The sequence below is a fragment of the Nanorana parkeri genome, unplaced genomic scaffold, assembly GCF_000935625.1.
Source record: "Nanorana parkeri isolate BGI_ZX_2015 unplaced genomic scaffold, ASM93562v1 scaffold321, whole genome shotgun sequence".
Classification (NCBI taxonomy): domain Eukaryota; kingdom Metazoa; phylum Chordata; class Amphibia; order Anura; family Dicroglossidae; genus Nanorana; species Nanorana parkeri.
This window is the reverse complement of record NW_017306589.1, coordinates 1,151,206-1,175,963: the sequence shown is the minus strand read 5'-3', so window position 1 is coordinate 1,175,963 and position 24,758 is coordinate 1,151,206. Positions and strand designations below refer to the sequence as shown.

The window sequence follows — 24,758 nt, the reverse complement described above, 5'->3', positions numbered from 1 at the left end:
GGGGGGGGCGGTACTCTAAGTGAGACAATCTCAAAGCAAGGTCATGTGCTGACAGTAGGAGATGACTTATCAATCTGTCGCTGCTCTTTCATTGTCCAATCACAGGCTGGGGGCCGAGAGGTGGCCAGGCTCTATTGCTTATCTGCAGTACAGAAAAGTGAGGTCACTGACCTGCCTCTGCAGTCTGACAGAACTGTGGGAATCTCAGGACTGGATGGAGAGAATTCAACAGCCCCCATGTGTGTATTTTACCGGTGTAGCGGTTTGTCTGAAGATGAACTTCAGCTAGTATTTGTCAACTCAGCATTGTACTGTGATCCCAGGCCGATGTGATGACACACCCCTAGGGGTGTGTGTCCATGACGCTCTTGGATTGTGGAAAGCTGGTTGAATTGCACTGAGGGTCATTAAACCTGGAGGGGGACTGGTGCTGGATGGTGGAGGAGGACCCGGGGGCAGAGTTGAAGCATGAAGAGGGTGATCACTGCCACACAGAAAGGGGGAAAGGGGCTTTAAAAAAACAAAAACAAATCTATAGATGGGCTTTAAAAAGACAACGCTGTACTTCATAGTATTCCGTTTCCTGGGACAGCTGGAATTAGGGTTTGTTAGTCACTTATGTCACCCATCTAACACTGCCCTGAATACAGGGTGACAAGGCTGCTGTCCAAGAGTCGCTATGCTCCTTCTCCATAGATACACTGGAGTATTGAGCCTAGACCGGAACTTGCTGTTACTGTCCGGATCACCGGGTGAAAATGATGAATAAAGCCGATAAAAAAACAAATGCAGCCACCACATCTAAGGACCGGTAAACTGCAATATATTACATTTTAGATATACTTTAAGTGATATTTTACATCTGACTAGAAGTCTGATTGCACTATGGCAGCCAGGGATTGTCCTGATGGAGGTAAACGTAGACAAATGTCTACGTTTACATTGTCACCTTGATGAAGGGACCCTGTGCGGTTGTTTTTTTTTGATTGTGACGACCTGTCCGAATAAATGGACATTATCTGAATGTTATTATTGAGTGCTGGTGAGTCTGGTGAAGACTGCTGCTCACATAAAGGGTTCATTTATAAAAGCACCTCTAGATGGCGCTGACGAGTATAGGAATTTCCTATACTCATCAGCACCAGCGAAGGGCACCGGTGCCTTGCAAATGGAACCCGCCTGATGTACAGCCGTACAGCTTTTATAAATGAACCCAAACCAGTCAGTGTCTGCGGCAGTCCTGTATAAAGACCCGGCCCTTACATACACAAGGCCCATTGTGTAAGATTCTAATGAACTGATTCATGCACACGTATCAGGATATCTTTCTTTGCCGTGTCTTCGATCCCCATTAGGTCATCCTTCTCTGCAACTTCCTCGTACTGGAAGAAATATGGAAAAGGCCGATATGGTGAACACACAGAAGCAGCGCAGCAGACAGACAATAATTATTAGATTCCTGACAATCTGCAAATCTACAGCATTGACAAGTTCTACTACACTGCATAATGTTAGCAATATAACATGTTTCAGACACTAGGGGCTGCAGGGGAGACATTGCAGTGAATGATAGGGTCACACTGCGGTGAAAGCGGCAGGCCAGCAACAGGCTAGAGGTTGGAAGGTGACACCAGGCGTCCCCATGTTAGAATAAAAGGAAAAATGCTTTAGAGTAACACTCTAAGGGGGACCGGCACTGCGAGGAATCTGAAGGTGACCACTGCTGACTGCCTTCTGAAAATTCCAGCTGCCTAGCTGTCATGTTGATCTGCTGGTGTTGGAGTTATTAACAAGAAGCAGGTCTGCAGCAAGTAAAGTCCTGCTGTGTGTATTTGTTGCAGGTTAGCAAGTCAAAGTACTGACAGCCAGGAAACCAGCGTTTTCAGGTCAGCAATGGCAGCCACATAGTGACAGATATTCCGGGATATAGATAAATCCTTTCTTATAACAATCCTCATTATTATTATACAGGATTTATATAGCGCCAACAGTTTGCGCAGCGCTGTACAAGACAAGGAAGACATTACAATCACAATACAATTCAGGGCAAGATGGTGAGGAGGGCCCTGCCCCTGAGGGCTTACATTCTAAAAGACTCTTCTGTGTATTAATACCCGGAGGTCTCACCTGCACTTTCATCAGTCGGCTGGTGTAGGACTTGAAGTAAGACAGGTACACTTTACTCATAGTCTCCACATACTCGTCCTGAATTTCCTGAGCCACGGACCGCTCATTGCCCAGAAGAAACTGGTAGAAGAACCTGCAGACACACAAGAGGACGGTTACCTGATAAGAAAACTTCCACCTCTTCGACCGAATGCACTCTGCAAATTATTGTATGGCATTTCTGAAAATATTTACATCAACATAACCTTCCACCCTCTGGCGCTATTAGGGGTGATGAATCCTACTAAAGGAGTCCACGGACCCCCCCCCCCCGCAATGGAATCAGCAAGTAGACATGGGGTTCATCACATTACCATGCCATGCGATCTGCAACACCAGCAAATATCTCCGGATGACAAAAAAAAGATCAGCAACTCTGGAAGTATAATCTGCAGTATATCACCCCTGTGTGCACTCATTCCCAGCTGTTCACATTCCCTACAGCATGAGGATTGCCGTATATACAGCCCCTGCTCCCGGCTGTACATGCATCCCCGGCTCCCCAATGTTTAAAAATCACGACTCCACACTGTACACGCATGCCCCTGCTCCCCGCTGTATACGCATTCCCCTGCTCCCCGCTGTACACGCATCCCCCTGCTCCCCGCTGTACACGCATCCCCCTGCTCCCCGCTGTACACGCATACCCGGCTTCCTGCTGTACACACATCCCTCTGCTCCCCGGTGTACACACATCCCCGGCTTCCGAACCTCATTGCTTCCTTCCCCTCTCTCTGTACCAGAACTGCAAGTAAGCTGCAGGCAGCTCTAACAGCTGCTACATTAACACTCATATATCTCTACACTGATTGGCTGGGAAGGAAGGGGGCGTGGCATTGTGTACAGAGGAGTGAAGCTGCGTTTTTCCTTTCTATAAACCATTTCTTACTCTCTTGCAATGTGCCTCGGAACTTGCTACCAAATGTGACTACTCCAGAAGAATCGATCCCTAGCACAGCCCCCACCCTCCTTGCATGTCACAGCCCTCTCCTCTCCTGGGAGTGTCTAATTACTGTCTGTGCTGGCCCAGCTCTTCTGCCCCTCCCGTCCCTACACAGCCTTGTATGTAGCAGCCAGGGGAGGAACGAATACTATAAAGTGCCACTTGAGAGACAGCACTGAGTACAAGATGGATGTGACGTCACCAGCAGTCTCGGGGCTTTTGGATATGTACGCAATGGAAGCTTTTACAGGTAAATTACATTCATAGAAAACATTAAATCTACATCAATGATATGAGAAGACTGGTGTTGAAATGAGCGGTGGGGTGACAGGTTCTCTTTAGGTGGATGCCAAAGACACAGACTGACCTGTATTTGAGCAGTGCATTCTGGGGAATCTGATAATTAGTCATCGGCTTGCGGAAGGAGTAGATCTTCTGTAGGATGAACTCACGTACTTTAGCCACGGCCTGGAATACAAAATCTGAACGTGATACATCTCCGGGGCAAACAAAGTGTTATCATGGCGGATGAAGAGAGATAAAAAAGGGTTAAAGAAAAGCTAAACTAAGCCTCTAGAGCCCCCAGGGGGTTCAACTTTCAGGGGCTACATGCGGCCCTTTCACAAATACACAGCCCTTGTAGAGAGTATTCTGGTGCCAATTCAGACCAGTGAAGGAAAAATATTCTTAAGACTGGCTTATGGTAGATAAAACATTTTTGTTAGTATGCCTATAGCCTGCCTGCGGCCTCTGACCATCTCCTGTATTGTGTCCGCGGTCTCTGACCATCTCCCGTACAGGGCCTGCGGTCTCTTATCTCCTATAGAAAGTCTGCAGTCTCTGGCCATCGCCTGTACCGTCTGCCGTCTCTGGCCATCGCCTGTACCGTCTGCCGTCTCTGGCCATCGCCTGTACCGTCTGCCGTCTCTGGCCATCGCCTGTACCGTCTGCCGTCTCTGGCCATCGCCTGTACCGTCTGCAGTCTCTGGTCATCGCCTGTACCGTCTGCAGTCTCTGGCCATCGCCTGTACCGTCTCTGGCCATCTCCTGTACCGTCTGCAGTCTCTGACCATCTCCTGTACCGTCTGCAGTCTCTGACCATCTCCTGTACTATGCCTGCAGTCTCTGACCATCTCCTGTACTATGCCTGCAGTCTCTGACCATCTCCTGTAACATGTCCGCAGTCTCTGGTCATCTCCTCTGGTATATCTGAAGTCTCTGACAGCTCTCTGTACCTGATTATTAGGTGCTGCCCTTTGGTGATACCGGGGTCCACACATGAGACCCCCTAAGTTGACCACCACTGCTCTAGCCACACTGTCTTCTTATGATACATCACATATGTCAGGAAGGGGAGGAGCGGACTACCACTGACCTTGATCTTCAGTTTACTCAGAGTATCCTGGATATCGGCGCAGGCCTGCGTGTCTCTGAACGCCTGCTCCTTCACATAATTGATCTTATTGTTGAGTTCCTGTAATTGTTCCACAAACTGCTGATCGGTGACCGGAACCTCCAGGATGACACTGTAATACAGAGGTACCAAAGGGTCAGAGGTCACAACCAGGACTACAGCCGCACAGAACACAGGAAGCGGCCGGCGAGCCGGCACACGGCATTAGGTCAGAGCAGGCCAGCTGCCTCTTTGCTCTATAGGCCACCATACAACTTACTGATCCCTCCTGGAAGGATTCATCTCCTCTCTGCCCAACTTTTTGGGGGTTTTGTCTAATTTTCTTTATTAGCCCGTGATATCTTATTATACTATAGGCACCAATACTGTGGATGCACCAATGCCGATACTAGTACTGCTGCCGATACAGAGTATTTGGCCGAGTACTCCCTCAAATGCTCCCAATGCCTATCCTGATACCAGAACTTCAGCGTGTGAATAGGGATTAGGCTACATTGGCACCAACAATCCTTTATCTTAAAGAGCAACTCCAGGTATGCAAAAAGGTAACACCTGCAGTAGGGCTACACCCCCTCCTCCACCCCTCCCCTGCACCCCTCCCCTCCCCAGATCCCTGTGACAAAAAAGTGTACAATCCCAGGTGTGTCCATACAGATGCGGCCACTGTTCAGGTTAATGGCAGGCTGAAAGCAGCCGCATCTATCAGCGGCAGTCCCCATGTAACCGGACGTGGAACAATTACCTGCCGTTCTGGGTAGATGATTGTGTCCGGGGACAATCTGTGTTAAAGGGGCTTCCCAGTCATGTAAACACTGCGATTGACTGACAAGAGATCATGTGACCAGTAGCCTGTCCTACTGGCTCCCGATTGTAAACAATGACTGGGAGCTGTCAGTAAAAGGCCGGTGTAAGTGCTGCGAGCAGCGAGCGTGTGCGATCCCAGCACAGAACAGGGACTCCGGCTGTAGGTAAATATGTGACAACTCTGAATGAAAGCCTCCGCCATAGCAACCAGCAAGAAGGATCTTCATTATAAAAAGGTGGAGATGTTCTAAAAAAATTATATTGTTGCTGTATATTGGGACATGTCTAGATATAATATAATGCAGGCTGTAAAATTACTGACAGGTCCACTTCAGCTCATGTCATACAATCTCATAGCAAGACATGGCACTACACACAGACGCACAGAACACAGACACAATGTCATAGCAAGACATGACACTACACACACAATGTCATAGCAAGACATGACCATGTACATGCACACACACAGACAATGTCACACGCACAGAACACACACACACAATGTCATAGCAAGACATGACACTACACACACACACACAATGTCATAGCAAGACATGACACTACACACACACAATGTCATAGCAAGACATGACACTACACACACAATGTCATAGCAAGACATGACACTACACACACACACACACACACACACACACAGACACACAATATCATAGCAAGATATGACACTACACACACACACAATATCATAGCAAGATATGACACTACACTCACACACTTCTACCATGTCTTCCTTCCTCATGTCCCCGTTTCTCACCTTATCATGTTGTTGGGAATGATGAGTTCATCCACCAGTTCGCTCAGCTCGCTCCTGACGGTCTGCCGGTTTTTCAGCTTGATGTTCATGGCCAGAGACATCTCCTGCAAGGAATGGATCTCGGAGCTGATAGAGCTCAGGTCTGACTGGAAGCCACCCAGCATCTGGCCCATTCTCTGCAAAATCAAAGACAGCATCATCCACTGACACCCGGGCAAAGGAAAAATGGGGCAACATAAAGGGCTTGTAAACCAAAACATGCAACAGCCAAAATACATTTGCTTTTGTTACATTGACATTATGTGAATGAGAAGTGAATTATATACATTCACCTATATATGCCCTTCATTCCTCTGTCTCTGCTATAAACATGAACTGCCTGGTGATACTGCCAGCAGCCTCGGCTTCCTGGGACATCACGGTGAAGAAAACCAGATCTTACTACCTCAGTTTTGCATTGTCGTGCCGTCAGGAGTGTGCAGGACACCGTACCAACGCAGAGCGTCCTGTACGCTATTGTAGTCGGTCTACACAGGCAAGCATGCCTCCAGGCTCACCCCAAGATGTAAAGTGACACTAGGACTGTCAATACAGCAGCCTTTAGCCTAGCAGCCCTATGCTTCTGAGCTGCTGGAACGAGAAGGTAACCCAGCGGTCATGTGACCTCATATAATAAAAGTACAAAAGCAGTTTTTTGGGGTACTTGCAATGACTGTATTATTCTATAGTGAAGTCGTAATGTTACTCTGGGTGGGTTAGATGCTAAGACTTTACAGATGCTTTAAAGGAGAACTATGAGGCGAGTGCTTTTCACTCACCTCATAGTTCTAGCCGACCTGTGACAATGAGACTGTCACAGGTCGGCTCAGTGGATCGGGAGGTGAGCGAACATATACCGGTGTTCGCTCACTTCTCGATCCTGTCACGGCTCTCTGCCGTGACAGGGGAGAGGATGATTCCCCCCTCCCGCTCCGATCTGCCAGCGCTGACTGGCGGAACGGACGGGGGAGGGGGCGGGTACAGCTGGCTCTGCCTCTAGATAGGCAGAGCCAGCTGTCACTCACGCAGCTGGGCGGATCTCGACATCGATGTCGGGATCCGTTCCGGCTGCGGCGTCTCAGTATACCGCGAGCTATAGCTTGCGGTATACTGAGCTTAGGGTGACGGGAGGACGCTAGTTTGTGTCCTCCCGTTACTCTAAGGAGAACTATGGAGAAAAGCCCTGACCCCATAGTTCTCCTTTAAGAACTGACAACTGGGATCCATTCGGCTGCTAAAGGAAACATCTTATGTCCTCATCTTATCCTCATGGCTTATGTGTCAGACCTAAAGCTATCAGACCTCACCTGGACCTGCAGTGGTGCTCTGCCAGGTAGAGGAGTGCAGACGCAGGGAGGGGAAAGCTTCCAGAATGATTGACAGGTCGGCTTACCTCTAAGATGGCGTCACAGGCGATGATTTGATTGTGGAGAGAAGCAATGTTCTGACTCTGTTCTATATCTGCAATGCATTGAGGAATATGAACATATGTGGACCAATCAGCTGGTAAAAAGTTAGAAGCTGTCACTGGTCAGGCCAGCCATGATCTTTACTGAGGGGCTCTATTCACCATACTATGCCCACATACCAGCCCCTACGCCAACAGAGTTAAAGGGCAACAAGCTTCAATATTTAGAAACTGTGTTTATTTGTTGTCCTCTTCTAGCCATTTCTGGATAACTGACGTATGGGGTGCAGCCATTTCTGCACCCCCATATGTCTCAAGAGAGACGTATGGGGTGCAGCCATTTCTGCACCCCCATATGTCTCAAGAGAGACGCATGGGGTGCAGGGGATGTTGAACGGAGTCAAGAGGCTTACTCTGGTTTATAAAACATAAAGCCTTCACGAACTCTAGGCATTTTTTATTTAGTACAGAATAGACTAGGAGAGAATCAGAACATCTGTCAGGTTTTTACAGCTGTGTCACCCTACTGGGAAGATTTTCCCTTACTTCCTGTCCCCATGACACCTATAACTGGCAGATTGAGTAATAGAAAATCACATAGTTTATTTATTTTTCATTTTTAAATACTTATTTGACAAGTGACAAAGTTACCCTCATTTCAAGTCTCCCCACAGTAGCGGGTTGTGATGCGCTGTGGCGGCATGTGGTGCCATCTTGTGCTACGGGAAAATGCAGCATGTGCGCACATCATCCCTGCGTTGCTGTGTGAACATGGAACATACAAAACAAATGCTTTCTTTGTGCCCTAGTGGTGACTTGCGTCTTTTCTTCTGCACACACAGGTCACCTCATATAGTGTGAACGGGCCCTTAATGATGACGTTTAAAGAGCCACGATGGTCTGTAATGCACAACAAAGGCAAAATCAGCTTTTCATTCATATGGATTACACTTAGCAGATGGCTGTGCTGGGAACACATGCGTTCCGCTGGTTGCCTCGTATTATCTTATAAGATCCAATAGGAATAAGTTGATCCTTTGGAAGCCTCTAGGGCAGTGGTGGCGAACCTTGGCACTGTTTTGGAACTACAAGTCCCATGAGGCATTGCAAGGCTCTGACAGCCACAGACATAACTCCCAGAGGAAGCTGAATGTTGGGATTTGTAGTTTTGGCACAGCTGGAGTGCCAAGGTTCGCCACCACTGCTCTAGGGCCTTGGTTCTCAACTGGGGGGTCGTGACCCAAAAGTGGGTCGCGGCCCCATGTTCAGTAGGTCGTCGCACGCCTTCCACTTTTCTAGGTGAGAGGCTCCTCAGCCTCCCCATAGCGCAGCACTGTCAGTTTTCGCGCCAATCGGCCGTTCAAAATATGTTGTTTGGTTGGTGTCAGATTGAGGTGGGGTGGGGTGGGGAAATGGGAGCTTCATCCATACGTGCAGTGATTACAGCTCCCTCGCGTGTCCTGTAGAGGTGCCTGGACCGGAGTGACATCACATTCTGGCTCCCAACGGCTGTACAGGGCACGCAATGGAGTTGTACAAGCAATGCACATATGGATGGAGCGCCATCACAGCACAGCAGCCCACACTGGACCCCAGGCTGGGGATCCACTCCAGTTCTGATAAGGTAGGGAGACTGGGTGGATCTTTATTTTTTTGGAGTGTGTATGACAATGTCTGTGTGTGTGAGATTGTGTCTGTGAGTGTCTGTCAGTGTTTTTGAGGGCCCGTTCACACTAGTAGAGTGCGTTAATCACACAGTCCTGTGCCATTAACGCACTGTACCACGCAATTGCACCAACCATGCATTCTGGTGTGGAAGGTGTGTTGCATTGCCATTCATTTAACCGGCACCTCCAACCCACAGTTCGATCGACCGCACCGGAATGCCATGCTTTCCATTCCAGTGCTACTCGGGTCACGGCTTAATGACCAAGGACAAATGTGGGGTTACACAGGTTGAGAACCACTGCTCTAGGGGCCCCCTGGCCAGTGCTGGAAGGATACAGTCCTTGATTGACACATGCTCGATCTGCTGCAGCTCCATCTCAACCTGCTTGGAGTATTGTCTGAGATCAACACCCTGCAAAAGATAATAAAGAAAGAGAACTTTGAGAACTATATCAAGTGGAAGTCCGGTTGCTTTAGCCAGTTGACATCCGCTGCAACCCACAAATGCTGCAGTGCCGTCCGTCCATTTTTTTACTACGGGCGGATGGCAAGAGGTTAGAGAGACTCACCCCCTCTATTTGTCCTGGTGAACGTTATCACTAATAGTGGGTTGTCACCAGAAAAGGAATAGATGGGGAATCTCCCAATGGGGACACTAGTTCTGGTTACCACCAGGGATTTCCTCTCACTTCCTATTGTAGCTATCAGACAGGAAGTGAGAGGAATTCTCCTTAATGGGGCACAAAAAAAAAAAGCTGACAGGTTTTAATCTTCCTTTACTAAAAAAAAAAAGATTTGTCTTGATTGCACGGCATTATCCTGCTGGGATTGATTTCAGCCTGTTCTGTGACTCACCGTCTTCAACGCTTCCTGGACGAGCGCATCTTCTAGGTTCTCCTGGATGTGAACTGAGAGAGAGAGAAAGACAAAGTCAGAGGGCAACCCGGGGGAGGACGGAGAGAAGAGACATGGGGAGGACACATGGGAAGGGTGACAGGAAGGGCAACGGGACAGTTTTTTTTTTTTCTTCATCAATGTAATCTTTATTAAACAGGAAGAAAGTTCTGACATTTCATCCAAAAGACATGGGCCAGCTTAAAGTGGAACTACACCCTCTATGGGAATGGGCCAGCTTACAGTGGAACTATACCCTCCATGGGAATGGGCCAGCTTACAGTGGAACTATACCCTCCATGGGAATGGGCCAGCTTACAGTGGAACTATACCCTCCATGGGAATGGGCCAGCTTACAGTGGAACTATACCCTCCATGGGAATGGGCCAGCTTACAGTGGAACTATACCCTCCATGGGAATGGGCCAGCTTACAGTGGAACTATACCCTCCATGGGAATGGGCCAGCTTACAGTGGAACTATACCCTCCATGGGAATGGGCCAGCTTACAGTGGAACTATACCCTCCATGGGAATGGGCCAGCTTACAGTGGAACTATACCCTCCATGGGAATGGGCCAGCTTACAGTGGAACTATACCCTCCATGGGAATGGGCCAGCTTACAGTGGAACTATACCCTCCATGGGAATGGGCCAGCTTACAGTGGAACTATACCCTCCATGGGAATGGGCCAGCTTACAGTGGAACTATACCCTCCATGGGAATGGGCCAGCTTACAGTGGAACTATACCCTCCATGGGAATGGGCCAGCTTACAGTGGAACTATACCCTCCATGGGAATGGGCCAGCTTACAGTGGAACTATACCCTCCATGGGAATGGGCCAGCTTACAGTGGAACTATACCCTCCATGGGAATGGGCCAGCTTACAGTGGAACTATACCCTCCATGGGAATGGGCCAGCTTACAGTGGAACTATACCCTCCATGGGAATGGGCCAGCTTACAGTGGAACTATACCCTCCATGGGAATGGGCCAGCTTACAGTGGAACTATACCCTCCATGGGAATGGGCCAGCTTACAGTGGAACTACACCCTCTATGGGAATGGGCCAGCTTACAGTGGAACTACACCCTCCATGGGAATGGGTCAGCTTAAAGTGGAACTACACCCTCCTATCCTTTACAGCCAAGGAAGGCGCCATCTTGGCCTCTATTTGGATTGCAGTTGCCATGGTGCTGCCCATGTGATCAGCTATGTCACCAGCCAATTGAGGGTTTGAACGTTTGGTTGAGAGCTGAAATAAAGACGCCGACAATCCTGACAGTTGGCACGCCTTACTGTTGGTGGGTCAAGTTCCACTTTAAGGTTAAGGCGGCCATTTTCTTTTTGCTGGAAATGTCAGTCCTGAGGGTTCCGTCCATGTATAAACCTCATCTAGATGTTGTCCAGAAGTTCCCCCACCTGTCAGCTAAGGATCTATTTCACAAATAACTTTGCCAATGTGAAAAGATTCTCCACCCATAATGGGGAAAACATGGAGGAGGAAGGGTGGAGAAGTGTCCTGGACCCTGTCTCATTAGGGGCCAGGGACTCGGAATCCCACCAACCCCCCATCCCCATGTCACAAATACATAACAAGGGACAGACAGCACCGGGGAGAATGTGAGGACTTGGCCTGAGATATGGAATACATACTGCTGACTGTGTCCAGAGTGATGTCATCGGAGGTGAGGTCCAGGTCCCCGAGGTGCAGGGTGAGGTCATCCATCTGCAATAAATAATAGGAATCATTACACATATTACATACTCCAGATAGTCCACGATGTGCATTAGTCAGACCGAGCCCGCCTCATTTCCCGGTTGAAGGACATCCAGCACCAACAAGCCACTTCCCAGTGTCCCTGTTCCACCCCTTTCATTCATTGGATTTCAGTTCCTTCAATCATGGAGGCTCGGCATCACAAGTGGGCATTACCTAGAATGGGCTGCATGGAAATACAGCCTGGGAAATCCCGCCTCTCCAGACTGACCCCACCCATCAAGGTATTTTGATATTTGCATAACTCCTCCCAAGAGCCAGCCCACTGCTTGCATCAGGAATGAGAGTAGTGCTCAGGCAGGGTGCTGTGATGTTTCCAGGGAGCTATGTATGTCATTCTGCTGGCCCCTCCCCCCGGCCATGATCTGCCTGCATTGCAGAGGCACACCGGGACCCAGTGATGACATCACCGGGTCTAAAATAAGATTTGTAATGAAAACAGAAAGGTTTGATTTAGAAATGCCATTAGCATGTTGGGAGGGGGGGATGGTGGTCCCATTACAGGCACCCAGGATGAATTGGAAATAAACTAAACTATTCGCACCCCGGAGCCGCCCATCTGCCATAGAGCACCAGTCCTGCCCAGTGGCCTTCTTAAAGAGAACATCCACCCAATATTGATATTTTAGAGAGATGCCGAAGGTTTGAATCACAACCGCCACCCCCAACTCCAGGGCTTCAATAGTGGGATGTCCATATCAGCGATCTCAGCTCCACCCACATATGGCGGAATTAAGAAGCCCCTCTCTCTCCCTGTGCCATTCGTCCGTGTCACCTTCCAGAGAGTGCAGCAGAAGGAGTGAGACCTGGTTGTAGAAAAGATGGAAGCATGGAGGGCTCACTGCTGCATTTTTAAAAGGGATATACGCAGCCAGTAGCTGACACAGCCAACCAGTGCCCACCCAGAACTGCAAATTAGTTTTTGGTGGACAATCCCTTTAAGTAAGAAATCAGAAGGAGAACACAACACAAGGAAGGTACGGGAGAAGCAAACACAGAGCTGTACAGTATCACCAAGACCAAAGTCAGCAACCTTCCCCTCCCCCATAACAATCCCTCTCACCTCTGCCATCTCTGACACCTCACTGGACCCCAAAACACAGCAGACACTCGGCTTCCGCCTCTACTTCCGGGTTCTGGACTACAGCTCCCAGAGTTCTTTGCCAATTCCCGGAAGTGAGCTCAGGGGGCCGGCTCGGGATAAAGTCAGCGACGTCACTTCCTCTTTCTCTCTCTTACCCTGCTGCCGCCGCCATGGTGAGAGTTGTTACGGGACCTAGAAGGGGGGAACGGGCTATCTGCCGCCATCCGAGCCGGGGCAAAGTCTGAGGGTTGTCGTTGGGGTGCCTGTGGTTTCGGGGGGTCCTGCTGTGGTGCTCGGGAGGGATATCGGTCGGGGTTTCCATAGTTTGGGGGGTGACAGCTCCCATGGGTTATCTCTGGGGGTAGCTGGGTAGGCCGGGCCGGTGCATTCTGTAGAGTTCTTACTGATGAAGAATGTGTGTGCGCCAAAGCTACACCCGGCCCCAGTGATCCTCCCAGAACCCCCCTCCTCTGTCCTTACCTAGTGTCCCCCCCTCCGGACCGTACCATCACTGTGTACAGTATACTTTACTCCCAGTGTGTACACCGCTACAGCATATGTGCCGACATCTATTCTATGCCAAGAATGCAGCTTCCTTCTTCTAATGTGTAACTTTATACCTGTATCCTCCTGACCTAATTAAAATGTATCCCTGTACCCCCAACATGGCACTACTACACCCATCTATAACCTGTACCCCCAACATGGCACTACTGAACCCCCAACCTGACCCATGACACTACTACTCTGTACCCTGACCCAGTGCTCTGTTGCACCCCTTAATACCTGTAATCTGACCCATGGCTCATCTGCCTTGTAGCCCCAACCTGACTCATGACACTACTACTCTCCACCCCTTTATACTTGTACCCTGACCCATGGCACTACTACTCTACACCCCTTTATACTTGTACCCTGACCCATGGCACTACTACTCTACACCCCTTTATACTTGTACCCTGACCCATGGCACTACTACTCTACACCCCTTTATACTTGTACCCTGACCCATGGCACTACTACTCTACACCCCTTTATACTTGTACCCTGACCCATGGCACTACTACTCTACACCCCTTTATACTTGTACCCTGACCCATGGCATGACTGTATTGTATCCCTCTATACCTGTAGCACTGATCTATGGCACTACTACATTGCACCCCTTTATACCCTGATACATGTGCCCTGACCCATGAGACAACTGCTTTGTAGCCCTCTGTATATCAGACCTGACCCAACCCATGGCATTGCGTATCATCCACCGGTACCACCGACCCATGGTCGGATGTGTGACACATGGTGCTGCTACATATCTCCCTATACCTCTACCCCATGGTGCTACTACATTTCATCCCCCCTATATCTGAGGCCCTGATGCTGTGTGGTTTCTTCCTCGGCCTTGGGGCACGACCTATATAACTTTATTGGGTTGTGATGCGCAGACACGGCTAGGACAAGACTTGCAGAACTGCATACGATCCAGCACTGGCCCGTTGGATCGTGGTAAGTATGTGTCTGTAGAGGGGGGGGGGGTGTTTGGGTAAGGGAGCTGGGGCACGGGATGAGTGAACGGTCCTGTGTACCCGCGTTGGGTGGTATTAGCAGCGTGTTAGTTGTAACTTGTCATTGTTCTCTCCGCAGTCTCTCGTAATCCCGGAGAAGTTTCAGCACATTCTGCGTGTCTTGAACACGAACATTGATGGGCGCAGGAAGATCGCCTTCGCCATCACAGCCATTAAGGTGAGTTCTTCGGTGCTTTAATACTCTGAGGGCGGGAGGATGGATTGTTCTGTGTGCTAGTTTCTCGAGTAGGTAGACTTCACTTCCTGTTATAACAGGAAGTAAAGGGAAATCTCCCCCAAGGGGACACTTGCGCACTTTTTTTTAGCTGGACGCATTCGTGTTGATCTGTCTGGGAATGTTGGTTTGTGGGACAGAATTGTAAACTTCTTGTTTTGTTGCAGGGTGTTGGAAGGCGTTACGCTCATGTAGTCCTGCGCAAGGCGGACATTGACCTGTCTAAGCGTGCGGGAGAGCTGACAGAGGACGAGGTGGGTCTTTAGGTTGTGATGCGGCAGTGTGTTGGGGTGAAGCCTCGGCTGTATCATGATTGTCACTGAATTTGTTCGCAGGTTGAGCGCGTGGTCACCATTATGCAGAATCCTCGTCAGTACAAAATCCCAGACTGGTTCCTGAACAGACAGAAGGACATCAAGGATGGCAAATACAGCCAGGTGAGGGGGCAGGTTCTGGTGTACGTGACACACATTGGCAGCAAGACCTGGTGTACGGGCATAGCTGTCATTTGTCTGTGGATGACCCACGCCTGTTTGCTGCTTATCTGTTACTTGTATTTTGGACTGTTCGGTGTTCCCTATATTAAATGAGTTAGTCCTCAGTCTGTGACTTTAATTAGCCTACTGCATACAAGTGCCAATAGAGCCATAGCATGTAAATAGGCTTCAAGGGCTGCCGATGGACAGGAATGGCCGCATGCCCGTGTACAATGGTATCCACTTACAGCATATGGATGAATGTCCCGAATAGTTTTTTTGGGGGGGAGAACGTTCATATGCTCTAGGTGGGTTTACCAGAGTACCAGTCTATATCCATGCTCAGCCATTCATGTCTATGGGGAGTATCCTGGACTCTGAAGAGCCTGGATTTGTTGTACGCCCCTAAATGTGTGCATGAGCCTTTACAGTAGGGATGCACCAATACTACTACTCGCCCAAATGCTTCTGATACTGGAACTTCCTTCCGGTACCTGGGAGCATGGAGCTGGCTTTCTGGCCAATTAGGAAGCCGGACGGCGTGTAATGACTTGCCACCCAGCTTCCTGATTGGTTGGGAAGCTAGCCGATCATAGAGGAGTCATTACCCGCAACCCTACTTCCTGATTGGCCAGAAAGCTAGCTCCATGCTGCCTCGTCACCTGGATACTGCTTTCTGGCTAATCGGGAAGCCGAATGTGAGTCATTACAACGTCTGGCTTCCTTAATGGGACTTCCGGTATAGATATTTTGTATTTGCGATTATCGAAAAAGCGATATCTGTGCATCCCTACTTCACAGTATATAATGTAAACGCAGGAGACTTGGCATTATAAAGTGCACTAAACAGGCAACTCATTATATACTGCCATTGATCAAGATCCTCATGATACCATGTGTTATGTTGTCATCAGGTCCTGGCCAACGGTCTGGATAACAAACTCCGTGAAGATTTGGAGAGGCTGAAGAAAATCAAGGCGCACAGAGGCCTGCGTCACTTCTGGGGGTGAGTGAAGAGAATTTCTGTTAAAGAGCTGACTTTTTTTTTTATGGTTTTGGCATCTTGTAAGGAATTGAACATTGTGACCATGAATTCATGTTAAAGAGCACCTGTCACTTTAAGGTTTGCTTGTAATTTGGTTGTTTTGGACCTTCTTGAACATAATTTGTGACTTCTCTAGGAATCTCTGACCTGATAGGATGAGGAAATTCCCATTTCAGATTTGTTACATATATGCACCATGCACGCCATGTCATGGGGGCATCCGTCCTAAGAGTTAAGCTGCTTATAAAGCCCTTGCATTTAATGGGCCGATTTAAAGGAGAACTATGAGATGAGTTTCCACTCACCTCATAGTTCTAGCCGACCTGTGACAATGAGACTGTCACAGGTCGGCTCAGTAGATCGGGAGGTGAGCGAACACATACCGGCGTTCGCTCACCTCTCGATCCTGTCACGGCTCTCTGCCGTGACAGGGGGAGGGGCTGGATTCCCTGCTCCGATCTGCCAGCGCTGACTGGCAGGACGGGAGAGGGGGCGGGCGCAGCTGGCTCTGCCTCTAGATAGACAGAGCCAGCTGTCACGCAGCTGGGCGGATCCCGACATCCAGGTCGGGATCCGCTGCGGCGTCTCGGTATACCGCGAGCAGTAGCTCGCTGTATACTGAGCTTAGGGTAACGGGAGGACGCTAGTTTGTGTCCTCCCGTTACCCTAAAGAGAACTATGGGGGAAAAACACTGACCCCATAGTTCTCAAAGTCCAATATCCATCAGAACCATGTGGTGGAGTTTTTTCCTCTTGCATCTAAAAGGAGCCTTTCTGGATATCTGCCATTGTTGGCTTTTCTTTCTGGACGTTCAGGTTCTCGGGGTGGTGGAAAAACAGGAGCTGCTCCTGAAGATTTGCACAAATCTCAGGACCATGCGTGCTTTATGAATTAACCCCTTCATGACTGAGGCCCTTTTTTCAATTTTTGCACCCATGTTATATTCCACATTTTAGGCCTGAAAATGACGTAAAACCCCCCAACATTATATATTTTCTGAATGCCAAGACCCTATAGAATAAAATGGTGGTAGTTGAAAATGTTTATGTTGCGCAATATTAGCGCAACTCCTTATTAAACCCCAAAATTTAGTGACAAATTTAATTAAATGCCCCAAAACACAACAAATTACCAATTTTTTTAATGAAATATAAAAGATGAGGTTACAACGAGTAAAACGATACCCAACATGCCCAGTTTACAGATTGCGTGCGACCGTGAAACGGCGAAAAACTGCAGTACCCCAAAAAGTCAATAAAAGACACTTTAAAAGCCCCCACAGGTCATCAATTTAGAGATACCCCAAAATACTGGCCCTAGGATTATTGCTCTCACTCCGGCGTGCGCGGCGATACCCAACATGTGTAGCGCGTTCGTCGTTTTCATGCGTAGGCGCACCCGACGCGTCTTTACGTGGCGGCTCGCGGGGGCGGGGTACTTTTAAAAAAACTAACAGAGTCCCGGCGGCAAAAGTCACCGGGAGTCTGTTTAAACAGCCCCGATGCTGGCGACGTACACTGTACGTCGTCAGTCACTAAGGGTTTAAAGTCCTAGATCAGGCAGATTGGAGGACACAACGGTCATCTTGAGTGACTTTACCTGGCCAGTTTGGGAGTTCATCATCCCTGGCACTGCGTGTTCTGCAGTAGTAGGTTGAGTACTGAAGAATGGATCTGAAGCTTCTGCAAATCTGAAGTCGCAGCTCCTGCTTTTTATTGTCCCGATAAGTTGCCTATAAGAATGGGACGGGAGTGAGAGGACAGCAACACAGCCGGGAAGATTTTGCTACTGAAATTAAATTTTCTCTCCAGTCTGTAGCTCAGCTGGCACAAAACACCCAGTGGGGGAGTTTTATCAATACTGGAGCAGACAGACTCTGGAGCAGTTGCCCATAGTAACCCATCAGCTTCTGTCTTCACATAAGATTTGATAATGAAAGGTAGAAGCGATTGGTTACTATGGGCAGTTGCCCCAGTTTGTCTGCTCCAGTTGTGATAATTCCCCTCCCAGTGTATGGGGGTGGATGTGACAATGTTGGGGTCTAGTAGGTAATTCTTCGGTCCCAGAACTCACATGATGGGGTAATGTCTCTGCTCCCTCTAGGCTCTGATGGTTATTGTGGTGCTGGCTGTGACTGAATAAGGCAGAAGGGGGATTGCAGGAAAGGGGTATTGGGGTGTGGTGGGTTTTTCAGGCACGGTCACTTCCCCTAAATAGGTGACAGCGTCTCTTTATCATGTGCAAGCCCTGTATGACTTCCACTGCTGGTGCTTGAGCAGGTTTCCTCTTGGTTCTGATTGGAGTATAGAGTGCTGATTGATTTACTACAAAGTTGTCCCCTTAAGCTTCTTGTTACTTGCTCTCCTAATTTTATACTGACTTCTGGGATATGGTGGCTCTATATGAAGTTGGAGATGGTGATGAGTTGGTGTGACGGCTTTGGCCTATTTGGAGCAGGCTTGGCATAGCTTGTCCTGCTGGCAATGATGAGATGGAGACTAGAGATTGGTGGCAGTGTCACTGAAGGGCCATCACATGAGATGCACCCAGATGACTTAAAAGCAGAAATCGGCTACAGTCCCCCCTAATCCCCCCCGACAAACCACGCTCTATTAGTACACTTCCTCCAAGGCGGTCACTGATTGGCCTGCTCAGCGCCACATTTTGGAAATCTTCTATTGCTTATCACAGCAACAGAAGTTTCCTACAGCACGTGTGCCACAAACTCCATTTTTGCAAAACGCTTGTATTCTAATGGCGTTCTTAGGAATGGTTTGTGATTGTGTTGTGGGGGAGCAGGACCCAGCTTTGCATATTTCCAAGAGAAAGCTGCAGGAGAGACGGGAGGTGTGCAGCTTATCAGGAGGGGCGATGTTAGTCTACTGGCAGTACAATAAGGCTTTAAATTAGGGATATACGGAGTATTTGGGCAAGTACTCGCCTATATGCTCTGATACCGCAACTTCCAGTCAGAGGAAGATTTCCAGTGCCGTGAGGCAACATGGAGCTGGCTTCCTGGCCAATCGGGAAGATGGGCAGTGGGTAATGAAGCCTGCGTACCAGCTTCCTGATTGGCCCCTGAATGACCCAGCTTCCTGATTGACTGGGAAGCCAGCTCTGTGCTGATTGGCTGATAGCTGGCTTCCCGGCCAGACAGCATGAAACTGACCAAACAGCAGTGAGCCGGCTTCCCCGCCAATCGGGAAGCTGCACGGTGGGTAACGACCTGGGTTCCTGATTGGCCGGGAAGCCGGCTCCATGCTAGCGGAAGTACCAGTGTCGGCGAGAACCGAAAGATACATTTCTGTACACTATAGCGAAAAGCTGGTATCTATATCTCTACTTTTAAATGTTTGCCAATCGCTCCACAGAATTACAGATCCAGGCTACACTTCTCATGGCTCACAACTCCTATGTCACCTCCCATCACCTCGGTCCAGTTCAGGGATCTGAACCTGAAGGTGCCGTACATGTATATGAGCAGCGTAGTGGTTAGCACTTCTGCCTTGCAGCACTGGGTGTCCTTGTCAGGACACTATCCGCATGGAGTTTGCATGTTCTCCCTGTGCTTATGTGAGTTTCCTCCGCATACTCTGCTTTCCTCCCACACTCCAGACATGCTGGTAGGTGATTTGGCTCCTCTAAATTGGCCCTTTATGTATGTGAGATGGGAACCTTGGATTGTAAGCTCCTTGAGGGCAGGGACTGATGTGAATGTGCACTGTGTAAATTGTCTGTGCTCTATAAATACCTGTAATGAATGTAAATGCAAACTGATATTTAGTGTTTTTGATGGCAGTTAAGAGTTAAACTGTAAAAAAAAATGCCAGGAAGTGGGGGTATTTGAAAGTCACGCAAGTCTCTCCTGCCAAGTCTTCCTCTCTCCCCGAGCAATCTTATTTCCTATGTACACCGTATAGTGCATGCATTGTGTCACTGACTGCTCATTCCTGGCATCTGTAGGACCCTGATGGGGGAAGGACGGAGCTTTTCTAGTGTGCCCTTCTCCAGCACTGTGCCATGCAGTTATACTTGAATGTTGTGGCATAAACTCACCCTTGCCCGCTCTGCGCTACATTTCCAAAGTGTTATCAGGGCTGCTTGGGTTTTTTGGTGACTAGGAACACCTCTCCAAATTGGAGGGGGGGGTTTTGTAGTCTTGGCACTCTTCCTGTCCTAGGGTGACAACGCTGTTACTCCAGATACAATATAGTAAATATGTTGTCACCCAAGGACAGGAAATATCACTGGTAGGATTACAAATAAAGGCCAGAGGGGAGAAAACCAAATGCAGCCAATGCAGAAAACACTGGTGAGCTGCAATATTTTGTCTTTGGGATTTGATTCTGATTATGTGATTAATAGCAGATCAGTTTTCTGAATTGTGAAGCGTCTTCATCCCCTGCCATGAGTTGGTCTCACTTAAAAGAAACATGTATGAAAAACTAGAAACTGCTGCTATTGATCTCTATTCTGAAAATGTGTAGACTGGTTGTCATGATCAAATCACTGGAGATAGTTCCTGGAGCAAGCATGCTAAGCCCTTCTATTTCTAGCTGTGTTTTTTTTTGGAGGGGGTTCCCCAGTTTAAGTCCCTACATAATGATTGTGGTACCAAAACGGATCCTTTTCTGAGATACAGAAATGTAACTTATTGTAATAAGACTAAATGGCTTTTTTTTCTTCCTTTCCGCAGTCTGCGTGTAAGAGGACAGCACACAAAGACCACCGGCCGCCGTGGACGCACTGTGGGTGTGTCCAAGAAGAAGTAAAATGTCTGCCTGTGCTGTTTGTGAATAAAGTTCTTGTAAAACATCATTGGAATTGTTTTTCTGTTTTACCATCTTTAGTTATAGGAGCATTCTTGGGATTTCAGAACCGCTGGGGAACATGAGGATCATTTTAATGTGACCATAAGATTTATTGGGCCAAACAAGAGCCTGAAAAAGATCTGGATTCGGCTTTATGGCATAATTTTGGTTATTCTCCATTTAGGCGGCATAATGGGAAGTGTGTTCAGAAGCAGTTCTACTGATAGCAGAGAGCGAGGATCTGGCAGCGCTTTGCTAAAAATGTGTGGAGGATGGAAGCTTGTATGTTTCATGAAGAGGGTGCGATGGTTTCATTATTCCAATGGGCTGGTTTGCTTCAAACTCACATCTGGTAATGTCATTAACAGGAGAAATCTTTTTACACACTTAAGGGCCTGTGCACATTGGCCTGCGCGCTAAAATTAGTTCAGCATGTGGCTAGTGTGCTGAGTAAAGCTGGCCATACACATATAGATCTGCAGATTTTCTATGGTCAGATGGAAAAAGCGCAACAGATTCCTCCATCTACGTTAAGGCCCCATTCACTGAGCGATTCGCAAATCGCGCGTTTGTCGTGCAAATGCTTGCATTGAGCAAGCTAGAATTGCTGCACAATCCGCTCCAATAAGGGTCCTGCTACAGCGACGGACAGAGCCCCATTGCCATGCATTGGAGAGCGATATCGTGCGGTAAATAGCCGTGATATCGTGGGAATTACCGCGCGATAAATCGCTCAGTGTGAATGGGGCCTAAACTGTGTGTATGGAGGAATCTCCCACTGAGCCAAGCTTCAGTATCTTGCTAGTTGGCCCCACTGGCTCTCAAAATACCTGAACAATCTGATTGGATGCCGGCATTGTTCAGGTATTTTGAGAGCCAGCGGGGCCGACTAGCAAGATACTGAAGCTTGGCCCAGCGGGAGATTCCTCCATACACACAGTGTAGTGCAGATGGAGGAATCTATGGCACTTTTTCCATCTGACCATAGAAAATCTGCAGATAATCTATAGGGGTGTGGCCACCTTTTAGGCTACCCATACACCTATTTTTTTTTTCATTCAAGCTGCGGGCTGGAGGTAAAAAAAATCATGCGATTTTCCTCCACCACAAACAGTGTGTCCGAGGAATTGCCGCTGTTTACCTTGTATTCTTACAGGTCAGAATACCCGATCAGAGCGGGCAGCTCATTTGCTGCCGGCTCTGATCATACAAAGACTTTCCAGCCGGCTCATTTGGTCAGCTGATATAGGAATGCCGGCTGAAAGGGAGCAGACAGCCCCACACACCGTGTGAATTTCAGCCGGTACATTAAATACCGTCTGAAATCTGTCCAGTGTATGGGCACCTTATAGGTGGGAGGTCGGTATGATGAGCTGTGTATAAAGCCCATGCGGTCTTGTCCTTTTTATTTTATATCTGGGAGTGTAATGGATCCCTATCATCTGTTGGAGGAACTAGAAATTTAAAGCCAGCTATTGATGGCAAGTCATGTTTCTGCCCCTTATCATTATTATACAGGATTTATATAGTGCCAACAGTTTGCGCAGCGCTTTACAATATAAATAGATGTGAAATGTACTTCTAAGCAGAAGGGGAGGACTGTGCATCCAAAACTGACAAGTCAGATGTTCAGTTCTGGAAGTTTAAAAGAGGAACTGAACCCTGGAAGCTGTGCCAAAAAAAGGTTGCCAAAGGGCTAGTCACTGGTATTGTCACTGATCTGCCCATTACTGACTATACCATGCCTTGTGTACTCTGGGTGGAGGTGGCCATTTTGGTAGGGGCAGGGCTTTGCTTTCCAATGGCTCCAGCAAGAAAAGTGAGCAGCACACTAGTGACATCACCAAATCTTGCAATCAGAGGCAGCAGTGCCTGAGATCTCTGCTATGAGCCTGTAGATTAGGAGGTGGGCAAACCCTGGCTGTTGTAGCACTACAAATCCCATGAGGCATTGCAAGATTCTCAGTCAGACATGACTCCCTGAGACAGCTATATGATGGGATGTGTAGTCTCTGAGAGCTGGAGTCTGTCCTCCCTTGCTGTAGACACACTTATATACAAGGAAGGGCTCTGCTAATTATCAGCAGGAAATCAGGACAAGGTATAATTATTAGGATGCTGCTTATGCCAGGGTTATATATCTCCTATGCTGAGACGTTCTGCCGGCTCCTGTAGTCAGTCTACAGCTGACAGACTCGAATACTGCACAGCAGGCAAGCGGCAGTCCAGTGCAGGGGCTCGCTGTATTAGAGTGGTGTTGGGGATACATAGTTTGGGAGACCGGTGCAGAGGTGTCGGAGTGCCCTCCTCCTCAGCTGTGTCTGCACAGAGAACCTGCTGGCAGTCACATGACCAGAGCAAATTGCACAGACTACAGGAGCAACGCAGAGTCGGCTGCAGCCTAGATCAGCGGAGGAAAAGTACGCGGAAGGACACAGTACGGCATTGGCTGAACATATGCATCACCTGCCCAGCACTTGCTATGTATGTATATTGATGATCTTGCAGTCATGTGATCAATTTGGATGGCACAGAACGCACATTACTGCATTTTAAGGGACCTTAAGGAAGTATTTGGACCCTTGTTGGAGCATAGAAGGGTTTAGAACGGGTGGGCAAACTTCAGCCCTCCTGCTGATGTGGAATTACAAATCCCATGAGGCATTGCAACATCCTTACAGCTGCAGGTATGAGGGCCCAGTCACCCTTTCAAGAGTGCGTTCGGCCTCTGGAACTCAACTCAGCCAACTCACTGGTTTAGGGCGGGAGGGGGTGTGGCGGTGCATTGAACTCAATGGCACTGCAGCCACGCCTGCGGTGTGATTGCCGGCACCCGAACATGTGGCACATTAGTCCCTGCGTTTTCGATCCAGTGCATGTCTGATCCAGTGATCCAATTATGTGGGTGTATATCCCATTTCTTTGAGTATGTCGGTTGGAAGACTCGTCTCCAAAAAATTTCACTGGTTTAGGGCGGGAGGGGGTGTGGCGGTGCATTGAACTCAATGGCACTGCAGCCACGCCTGCGGTGTGATTGCCGGCACCCGAACATGTGGCACATTAGTCCCTGCGTTTTCGATCCAGTGCAATCTGCAAATAATAGTGCATGCAGCATTTTTTGCAGATCGCACTGGACCGGAACGCAGGCACTAATGTGCCATGCGTTCAGGTGGTGGCGATCACACCGCGTGTTGGGGGCGTGGCTGCGGTGCCCATGAGTTCAATGCAATGCCACACCCCTTCCGGCCCCAAACCAAAGTGAGCCGGGCCGGGTTGCGTTCCAGAGGCTGAACGCACTGGAACGCACTCTTGATGGTGTGACAGGGCCCTGACTCCCAGGCACAGATGAATGATGAGATTTGTAGTTTCACCGCAGCTTGAGGGTTCAACTTTGCTCACCCGTTTTAGAAGTATGTACCGAGTCGTGGCCTTTCTAAGGTTCTGATCCAGCGGCGTAAGCACAATAAACATTTCTAAATTCCCCTCTGCTCTTTGTGAGTTCTCTTTAAATGTCTGCTTTTGAGCCCCTGCACCTCATCCATGGCTGTAACAAAGCGGCTCCATGGATTCCATGTTCAGTTCTGTAATGAAGACTCACCATGGCGGCCAGTAACAATGGAAGGATCCATTTTTTTGGAGTCACCAA

The 24,758-nt window shown here is 48.6% G+C and overlaps 2 protein-coding genes across 3 annotated transcripts in view; one reads left to right on the top strand and one right to left on the bottom strand.

Annotated features, from left to right (window-relative positions):
- Positions 1-13,043, bottom strand: part of VPS52 (VPS52, GARP complex subunit) — a 21,768-nt gene extending 8,725 nt beyond the window's left edge. For both annotated transcript variants that reach the window (XM_018558129.1, XM_018558130.1), the window contains exons 1-10: positions 12,959-13,043; positions 11,772-11,844; positions 10,076-10,128; positions 9,557-9,632; positions 7,538-7,605; positions 6,106-6,281; positions 4,485-4,635; positions 3,477-3,577; positions 2,128-2,260; positions 1,325-1,382 (exon numbers count right to left, since the gene is read on the bottom strand). In XM_018558129.1, the coding sequence (XP_018413631.1) occupies positions 1,325-1,382; positions 2,128-2,260; positions 3,477-3,577; positions 4,485-4,635; positions 6,106-6,281; positions 7,538-7,605; positions 9,557-9,632; positions 10,076-10,128; positions 11,772-11,844; positions 12,959-12,967 (898 nt within the window). In that variant the 5' untranslated portion in view covers positions 12,968-13,043. The remainder of the gene's footprint in view (positions 1-1,324; positions 1,383-2,127; positions 2,261-3,476; positions 3,578-4,484; positions 4,636-6,105; positions 6,282-7,537; positions 7,606-9,556; positions 9,633-10,075; positions 10,129-11,771; positions 11,845-12,958) is intronic.
- Positions 13,044-13,095: 52 nt separating this feature from the next.
- On the top strand, positions 13,096-21,116 carry RPS18 (ribosomal protein S18). The gene is made up of 6 exons (XM_018558133.1): positions 13,096-13,152; positions 14,624-14,722; positions 14,947-15,033; positions 15,115-15,216; positions 16,170-16,261; positions 20,998-21,116. Exons 1-6 carry the CDS (start codon positions 13,150-13,152, stop codon positions 21,071-21,073), a joined length of 459 nt encoding a protein of 152 aa, XP_018413635.1. The 5' UTR covers positions 13,096-13,149; the 3' UTR covers positions 21,074-21,116.
- Positions 21,117-24,758: the final 3,642 nt, after the last annotated feature.

Coding starts and splice junctions, on each gene's coding strand:
- RPS18 (XM_018558133.1), top strand. Junction 15,217..16,169: donor AGGATGGCAAATACAGCCAG/GTGAGGGGGCAG, acceptor TGTTGTCATCAG/GTCCTGGCCAACGGTCTGGA. Junction 16,262..20,997: donor GGCCTGCGTCACTTCTGGGG/GTGAGTGAAGAG, acceptor TCCTTTCCGCAG/TCTGCGTGTAAGAGGACAGC.